Here is a 9,823-nt window from a genome sequence, read left to right as displayed (position 1 = left end):
GATGTAACAACACTTGAAAGCTCCTATTCTTTGAAACTAATTTAAACACATTGAATTGTTGAAAGATTAAAAACCGCAGTCAGCTAATTACACTCACTCTCATCTCTTATTCAGCAAATGAATCACTTTTCATTACCACTTAGCTGAAGTACATGAATTTCTGCCTAATTAGAAATGTTGTAGATGGAGCATTAGCAAGGCTGGAGCGGGTCAGGATATCTTGCCTGCTTCATTTTTAATTCCTAACAGTAGAGCCAGATAGGAAAGGCTTCAGATAAGAAGTCATTAAACAATTTTAAATTATTTATAAAAATTACTTTGCCCAAATTATAATTATTTTTTTTCCCAAATGCTCTCATAAATGTCAAATGGAATGAAAGGAAAAGCAGCCCAACATTGATTTTAATGAACATTTTAATGTTATGTATAACAGAACATTATGAATACAATGGAAACAAAGTTTTATCAATTTAATAATAAAAAAAGAAATTCAACATAAGAAAAGGGAGGCAATAAATTTCATACCTATAGTATAGTGCTTATTCTTACCCATATTCCCAGCTTGTGAATATAACATCTTTGTATTCCAGATTCTAGAACCATGATTCATGTCAACTTAAATGCAGAATTACAGAAGGAAAACCAAAAACTCCCCAAACCGTAATTCATTCTTTTGTTTTCAGTAAATCAGTAAAATCTTTGACTGCTACAGGTTTCCTTTATTAATATATATATATTTTACTCCTCTATTGGATTCCACAGCTGCTAATGCCATATTTACACAAAAGAATCACCAAATGTTGTAGAAAAGCTAAGATCCAATGCTGTTGGATTAGGTAGGGTTAGAGATTTACATCAGTGTAATCCACCCTGTTATTTTTTGTAACGACGCAGAAAATAAATACTTCTTTTTGCGTTTTGCCTGCTGCCAATGCCCTAAACCAGTGGATCCCAATGCCCTAACCCAGCGGCTCCGTTGGGATCCTGGTGGTCCAAAGGATGCAAAGTGCCACTGTAAAAGAACTGCAAGAAAGTGCATTTTCTGGAGTTTTCTGAAAGGAAACCTTCCAGCAGTCTTGGCTAAAGCTTCTCCCAGACCTGCACTGGATATCAGTACTAACAGAAGCATGATAGGACCCCAAAAATCTGCTGATCACCAAATTGCCGAGAGAGGGTTTTTACAATAAAAATTTGGGTAATAGAGCAGTGTGGCTGGAACATTAGCAAAAGTATATATACATTCCAGGTCCCTTTGAATTAGCCATAATCACATATGTAAGCCATTTTTGGACAAAAATATATATTCTTATAAAAAACTGATCATAGTAATTGAGTGACTTCAATTGTGGACTCAGTGGTAGTAAAAGGAATGATCCAATTATGACCAAGCAATCAGGGAGAGGGGGGAAAAGAAAGTCAAGCTCTTCAAGAAAACAAAAAGTATAAAATTAGATTCAAACATTTCTACCCAGCTCCCACTCCAGTCTTCCATCAAGTCTCAAAGTTAAAATTGGTTCTTCTACATAGGAAAGGTTTTTTTGGAAGGTCTCGATACAAATTATGTTGCAAAATCATCTAACACATTCCTTAGAAGAACCTTTCGCCCCTCTGGAATTCAAACACGAGTTATTTCAACACTTAGAAAATAGCTTTTGGTTCTTTATGTAGACACTTGAACTGATAAAGAAAAAACAAAAAGTATTGATCGGTGTTTTCCATCCCTTCCCCAGCTCTATTTGTGCAGCTAAAAATCCTTCATTCAGTCTGCCCATTTATTTTATTTTAATTTCATTTTATTTATTTATTTTACAATCTTTATTTGCTAAAATTGGCAAAATTTGCAAAGGCATCTTGCTTGGGTTGTATAGTCCCAGGAGTCAGGGGGGTCATAGCGATATTGGGTACCCCCATTCCTATTGTGCCCATCAAACCCATTCCAGTCGCCGGCACTCCCGTGTTCATGTTCATTCCCATCACTCCCTGTTTCATCATGGGCGAGGGGCCCATGGGCGCCATCCCCATCGTACCCAACATCACATTGGGCATTCCCATCCCCAACGGGCTTGTCTGGGGTCGAACAGGCATCATGTTGGGCTGAGGATTGAGGTTGACGGCTGCAAAGTTTTGAGTCATGACATTCACAGGTTGTTGCATATCTGCCAAAAGGAGGATGCAAAAAATCGTGAGTCGCGACCTGATGCTGAAGGTGTATTTAAGAAACTTCTGTGGCAACTGCTGTGAACAAAGATATGATGGCCCAAAATGTGGCTATTTCACTCATTTCTCTGCTCTCTGTGTGAAGGCTCAGAAAACTTTGATAAAACTTTGAAATAGCATTTTATAACAATACATGCTACTATGTATATTCTAGAGAAATCTTAGATTAGGAAGCCTGAAATCAAGATACAGCAGATCTCCAGTAAACACATATACGGACACAAGCCTCCTCGCACATTGGTCTCCATTTAGAAAATCCCACTTGTGTCAGAACCATCACAGTTGCATAAGAAATGATGACAAAACACAGGAAAACAGTAACTGACAGAATACTCTGTCTCCAGGACAGGGCTCAGTGTTGCGCAGAACAGCGCAATAAGCACTTACTTTGTTGCTGCATCATGGTATTAAGTGATGGCTGCTGGGGTTTGGAAGGCTGCATCCCAGGCACTAAATTGTCCAAACTGATATTTACACTGGGATCTGACCAAGTTGAGGGTAGAGTTTTGCTTGCGTTCTTCTGCACCACCTCTGTGCTTGCATTATAAAGAGGATTAGACTTCGGCATCATAGTGTTCACATTTTGCAGAGGCTAAAAAAGAAAAGTTTATTGGTATCTACTTCAAACAATTTATCAATAAGCATCAGGACTGAACAACAAGCATGAATTTTTCCACAGAATACAATAAAAAGCTAATGAGATCTTAGCCACGAATCAGCTCTTCCAAAGCAGTGTTGCCACGTGCTGTTATGCCACTAAAACGGGTTAAAAGAGCATTTTGTAAGCACTAATATCAAGCTCTCATTGAACATGTAGAATGACAGGGATCACCTGCAGTCAAGTTTTGAACTCTAATACTGATTTTTTTTCGTCTGAACACCAAGCTGGCCTGTTCTGGTTTCCAAAACCACTCCCCACTGAAGCACAGACCAGTCCTCACCTCCATCTACTTGAGGCTGGAAACCTGTAAGATTCTGTGCAGGATGGCTTTAAGGTTTAAAATATCATCAACCTTGTTTTCCCCAACAAAGCAGCAACACTCCACAGAACAATGAAGATCATCTCAGGGAGGACCAGCTTATAAAAGGAGGCTTTTCAAGAACTTTCGACACCTTTTTTCTTTGTAGGAGGCTATGCAAACATTTTCAGACAATTTCTTACAGAATGCTGATCACAATATTGGAGTGAGTAAGTAGACACTCCAGGAGTGGAATGGATTAATTCCCAAAATGGTGATTAAGGAGAAGGCAAAAGATTAATTGAGGAAGGTCGTTAGCCAGCTGTACAAATAGCAGCATACCTGTGACCTCGACATGGGTAAACTGATGCCCACAGCATTGAAGTTCATCATAGCGAAATTCATACTTTGTGAAGCGGTCATGGTTGTCTGAGAGGGACCCATCAAATCAAAGAGATCAGTAGAATCTGAAGCAGTTGGAGGCTGGCCAGATGACGGCTGCGAGCTATTGAAGAGCTCCATAGATGGCTGCTGTGCCGTGCTGCTGAAGAGGTCTCCAGCTGAAGCACTGGGACAAGGAGAAGCTTGGTTGAAGGCACTCCAGTCACCAAAGTCTCCATTTCCACTTGTTGCTGCACCTGAAGAAAAGGCAACAGCGCAGGAGGGAGGAAGACAAGAGAAAAGAAAGGCAGAAGAGTCAGAGAAAGGCACTGAACAAATGCCATATTCCACGAACTGAAACAAATGAGAGCTGATCTGTGTCCGTCCACATTAACATCTGCAGGTAGAACCTCCATCTGGACATCACTCCCCTCATGAATATTCCAACAATTTTAACAAGGTAGTAAAAGGAATATGAAACACCCATGCACAGAAACAAGAAGGATGTTTGATAACATCACCTGTGGATGCGAGATGAGTGGGGACAGGTATTCTTTAGTAGAAACATGACCAAAAGATCACTTAGGGGGAGATTGGAGACTCTAGTCAAAACACCACCCAAAACTTTGATAAGATTTATCAAGTTTTTAATCTCAGTTATCTGGTGTTTTCTGAGAGAACAGTTGTCAGGAATGAGCCACTTGATAAAGCAAATACCGTCATGATAAAACAAACACAACTACTTCAAAAATTGTTTATATACAACTAGTAGCTCTTGTATAAAACAATGCTGATGGGAATAAAAACCAAAACTTTGCAAGCAGGTTGCCAGGGAATTCTTATTTGAGGTGATAAGGAATAATTTCTTCCCATCCCACAAAGTGCTCAAGTGAAACACATTAAGCTTTCTACATCTGAAAGCCTTGACTTGAAGCTGAAATTCAATCTTAGATCTAACAATTCCCTCAGCAGAAGCTTTGCTGAAATCTTAGTTGATCACTTAAACTTTGTTTCATTTCAATAGACCGTTTTTTTTCCAGACAAGCACTTAAGTGAAAACGCAACAAGTTACAGCGCTCTCTGTATCCTACGGTGAAGAGCCAAACAGTATGAGCTGTTTGTAGACAACTGCAAGGGCGGCTATTTCAGGATCATAGATGTCCAGAGACACAAACCAGTGAACTGAGAATGTGTCATAACCTTAGAGCCAAATGGGAGGAGATGTTATCTCCCTTAAAAACCACATGTTTTCTATTAAAGGGTTACTTCACAGGAGTGATAGGGGAAGAAACGCTTACAAAAACATCTACAGGAGATGCTAAAAATAAAGCAATGCCATTTAAATAGCTCTTGTTGTTACACAGTGAATCTTGTTCCAAGTTTGGGCCATCATATGGATCAGATTTTGAGTATGTCACTGATAGACTTCTGGTACTGCAGCTACAAGCAATGTCACTGCCATATGCAATGAACTCTGAGTTCCAGCAAGCAGTGAAATCATCCCTTCAGTTTATTTAGATGAGCAAATGAAAACTCAAACAGTAAAGCTGGAGTACATGAATCCAGCGCCAGTTTCCAGTTCCATGTAAATATTTATCAACAACCACCTTCCACCTTCAGTTGTCTTTGTCTTTAACAATACACTGGAATTTAAAAAATAGTAGGAGAGTAAATCTGTTCACAAAACCCAAGTATTGCCAACAACTTCAGTGCACAAAGTGGACAAATATTCATTAGCTTAGGGCCTTACTGGAACATTTGCTTTGATCTCCCTCACAAAGAAGGGCTCTACTAGAATGTTTCAATTAGTATTACATATTAAATATTAAAACCTACTTTAAATATTCCTGATAGATAAGTAAATGCTGAGTGTGCTCCTTCTGCGTTCAGACCTGTGCACTGGGCGCCAATAATGGAAGTGGGGGTAAAAGGGATAAGGTTTTGCCCCTTCAGTAGAACTTCAAAGATGATTAATCAAAAAGGAAAAGATTTCTAGAGGGGCTTACGCTGTTCAGGAATGATTAATCATTTCACAGGACTCCTTGTCCCTTGCATAATGGTGATTGGAATAGATTAATCATGTTAATGCAGATAAAGGATTGTATCAATTTAGACTGTATTAACACACAAATTATTTGCATAGTAGGCAGCTTTGTACTTGCAAAACAACTTGGTTTTGACTAAGAAAGCCTGTTTTAAAAAAACCCATCAGAGCAGTTCTTTCCGGCCAAGCAGATTAAAGGTGTATTAACTAATCCATGCCCTGTACTAGTTTTCCCAACACAGCAACATAAAGGAAGAGATCTAAACATGCTGAATCAAGCTGGCTCACAGGCAGGTTTGCTGATCAACCTCTTTGCTATTCTTCTCTTATTCTTGACTTAATCCCACCCCCTTGGTGAGAACCCCCAGTCACCAACAGCACTGCTGCCCAGATCAACTGCCCAAGAGGCAGCCAGGAGCTCCCTCCACTCCGTGGCTGTTTGCAGCACTGGCCTGTCTGGCTCCCAAGAACTCTCCAACAGAAGGAAGCCAGTCGCTTCAGGGAGCTTCCCAGGACATATGTTTTTCAGTCCAATTTTAAGGGAAAAGTTTTTCAGACAGTGGCCATGTCTAGAATCACAGAATGTCAGGGATTGGAAGGATCTCAAGAGCTCATTCAGTCCAATCCCCCTGCCAGAACAGGAACACCCAGCTGAGGTTCCACAGGAAGGTGTCCAGGCGGGTTTGAATGTCTGCAGAGAAGGAGACTCCACAACCTCCCTGGGCAGCCTGGTCCATGTTCTGTCACCCTTACTGAAAAGAAGTGTCTTCTCAAATTTAAGTGGAACCTTTTGTGTTCCAGTCTCAACCCATTACCCCTTGTCCTATCATTGGCTGTCACCGAGAAGAGCCTGGCTCCATCCTCCTGACACTCACCCTTTAGATATCTGTAAACATTAATGAGGTCACCCCTCAGTCTCCTCTTCTCCAAGCTAAAAAGCCCCAGCTCCCTCAGCCTTTCCTCACACAGGAGATGCTCCACTCCATCATCTTTGTTGCCCTGCGCTGGACTCTCTCCAGCAGTTCCCTGTCCTTCTGGAACTGAGGGGCCCAGAACTGGACACAATATTCCAGATGTGGTCTCACCAGGGCAGAGTAGAGGGGAAGCTTGTGTATTTGCAGACAAAATGACTGTGCATGCACCAGCCAGCTGTCCGGACACCCGACAGCTCAGAACCGCACACCACGCACCCAGGGCAAACCAGAGTGCTGTCCCAACAAGCGTTACTAAAATCCTGCTCTTGTGACGGGCAGGGACTTGTTTGTGCCTGACTTAAGTAAGATCTGGGTATCTTTTATTTAACAGGCTTCGCCAAAAAGGGAAAGAGACCGTGACAAATTGTTATTTAGCCAAGCTGAAATAAAGCGTTGGTCAGCTTCGTCCCACAAATGCGTATGTGCAACTTCAACGGCCGTCAGCGAGGTTGTGCTGTGTGTGGAAGACACAGCTTGGCTAAATCCCTCTCCAGCGTATGAGCCTTCCACTAGTAACCCAGACACCACTGGAAGCTTTGGAAAGAGCCTGTCTCAGGCTCCCCTCATTATGCCATACCAGAGCAGCTAATATTTTTTTTTCTTAATAATTAATACCTACCTGTACTGGAAAAACCTGAAAACTGTTAGTTGAAATATTAGAAAACTAAATGCTTTTTATTGCAAATGAAATAGTTGAATAACCTTACATGAAACACTGGGAGGACTACAGTGATTATTAATCTGAATGGTCTTATTGCTACAGCCAATTTTCCAATCATTCTGGAAACACAAATACTGTCTTCTTGAAGCATTCATCATGGTAGAACTCCAATTAAAACAGCTCCTTGCCCACCACTGCAAAAGTGGGACACGCTGGGCTCTTTTTTAAATTGTTGGTGAGTGCTCTTCAGCCAGCATTTGGACCCACACTTATTTCAGGTTTTACTTTTCCTCTCCAGAAGTTGCATCTGATTTCAGTGCATTTCAGAATTAGACTTGGAGCTATGCTTTGAGTCTTATTATATGCTTATATTACTAGATGAACAGGGATATTTGTAATTCCTACTAACATTTTTCTGAAATAAAGCCCATGAAAAGTTTCAGGTTCGATGAGACGTGCTGTGCTGGATTGTAGAGACCCTCCTTACTCAATATAGCACTTGTGGTCCAGTTACATAAATCCAGTTTGCCGTGGAAAGGGAAGCGATTTTCAATAATGCCATGTGGTGTCTCTTCCCTTCTTTCTGCCCTTAACTAGCATTTCAATCTGTAAATTAATCCTACCTTGTGATGGCGGGAAACTTGCTGAAGCAGCAGCTGAACTAAAATCAGCAAATCCTCCAAACGGGTCAGTTGATCCACCTAGAAACAGAAGGAGCCAAACGCTGTTAGAGGGTTGTGTAAAGATCCACTGCAACAACCGCACGCGGGCTGATGAAGGAAAGCTGTTCTGTGCTGGACATTGTTTTTCCCGTTCACCATCACACTGTAATTACACCAGCCTGAGCAACAATCAACTGGATTACTTCCAACTGTCTTGCAGAGCTTGTAATTGTGTTTTCCTAGGGAAGGACTAAAAGGCTCAAGACTTTGCTATCTCTAAAAGGTTAACAAGGTTTTTGCTAGTGAGAGATGCTACTAGTTTGGCAGCTTGTAAAATTAAAGCTTTGGAAGTGTTACATATAAAAGCCAAATATTCTTATTGTAAAAAAAAGTTGATTTATTATGCTTACTGTGAAAAATAACATGTTCCCTTATATTTAGTTTTTGTGTTACTTAAAGCATGAATGATTCTGTAATGATTTGAACTGGGATTTCAAGGACAGAGCTTGCTTTTTTGTTAATTTTTTTATAAGTTTGCTTCTTTTCTACCGCAGGAACATTAAGTTTTCCAACCAGACGTTTGCATACAGCACATGAATTATTAACTGCTGAATACAGCATAGTAACAAATTTTCACTAAAAAAAAAAAAATACAGCCAAGATGTAAAACCAGAAAGACTTAAGAACCATACTGGAAATCTGCCTTTTTTAATAAAATAAACAGTTTACAAAAAGGAAATAATCAAATTATCCTTGCTATTGCTTTTAAGTAGATATTGCACTGACCTGAGGAAGCTAAGGTGTTGACCTTATTTGTTTGTCCTCAAAGATTTCACCTCCAAGCAGTCCCACCCTTAAAAGGAGCTGCAGCAGTTCAATTATTTTGCTTTTAGTGTTATGCGTACATTATATAGGTTACATCACAGCTGCTTCGCCTGCAGTGCTTAGAAACCAGCCAGGTGGGACTGGAACATCTGTGCTGCACTCAAACACCACCAGGGACAGCTTCCAACATCTGGTACCATTTCTGAATTGTCTTATCGCTGCAAGACATTCTGCCCCATCTGCTGCTCTCAACTGGGTTAATTAAACTAGAACCATCTCCTTTTTAATAAATGGCTAGCAGTAATAAAAGGAACCATTCCCTTTCTGATACATGTGTACTTGTATTTCTTTTTAATGTTATTTTACTGTAGACGTTGCCAGGAAGGCGACTGTTCTTCCAAGGGGAAACGTCTTTTCGTGCTGAGCATGTAGCATATGATATATAAAATACGAGAAGGGAACACGAGGATGGTCTCTTTGAATTTTCAAAAATATAGCACTACCGAAATCCTTTTACCACCTTTTCAAGAGGGAGAAGATTTCACACAAAGTGAAGAAATTTCTTCAACACAAGTTGTGAAGTGATCTACTAAGCACCTTACATATGTTTATGTACAAGTTTTATACTGACTGCAACCTGAGAAGGAAAAAGGGTAAGAGGAGCCAGTGAACTATCAAGCTGAAAACTGTTCTGATCATGTTTATTCTGCCCACTGCAAAGAACATTTTCAAATAATTGTTTTTCACCTTGTGTCCTTACAGAGTTCAGAACAGGTTAATGGCTTGAGGATTTATATGCAGAATGAACAACGCAGATGACATATGCTCAACCAGATCCTCAAAATAAAGAATCAATGCTCTCATGCTACACCTCTTATCCCTGGGCTGTTCAAAGTATCTAGGGATTAATTTCATTTTAAAAACAGAACTAGGTTTAAACCTGAAATAACCCCTTAACATTTTCAGTCAACTTCTCCTCTACCTCTATTGTTTGTTTTTAAATGAAACATCAAGGTCCAGCAAAAGCTGAATGCGGTAACTCTCTAAAGAAAGGTATCACCAGCTAAGATTAAAGACACTCATCTCCAGTAACATCAAAA

General features: G+C 40.2%; 1 protein-coding gene across 1 annotated transcript in view; it reads right to left on the bottom strand.

The window, feature by feature from the left end:
* Nucleotides 1–396: 396 nt before the first annotated feature.
* Nucleotides 397–9,823, bottom strand: part of CLINT1 (clathrin interactor 1) — a 49,930-nt gene continuing 40,503 nt past the window's right edge. The window contains exons 9-12 of the mRNA XM_065849172.2: nt 7,860–7,937; nt 3,519–3,814; nt 2,605–2,809; nt 397–2,156 (exon numbers count right to left, since the gene is read on the bottom strand). Coding sequence (XP_065705244.1) covers nt 1,816–2,156; nt 2,605–2,809; nt 3,519–3,814; nt 7,860–7,937 — 920 coding nt within the window. The 3' untranslated portion in view covers nt 397–1,815. The remainder of the gene's footprint in view (nt 2,157–2,604; nt 2,810–3,518; nt 3,815–7,859; nt 7,938–9,823) is intronic.

Source organism: Patagioenas fasciata, chromosome 14, assembly GCF_037038585.1.
Source record: "Patagioenas fasciata isolate bPatFas1 chromosome 14, bPatFas1.hap1, whole genome shotgun sequence".
In the NCBI taxonomy this organism is placed as follows: Eukaryota; Metazoa; Chordata; class Aves; order Columbiformes; family Columbidae; genus Patagioenas; species Patagioenas fasciata.
The sequence above is the reverse complement of the archived record's forward strand: the minus strand, read 5'-3'. Positions and strand labels throughout refer to the sequence as shown.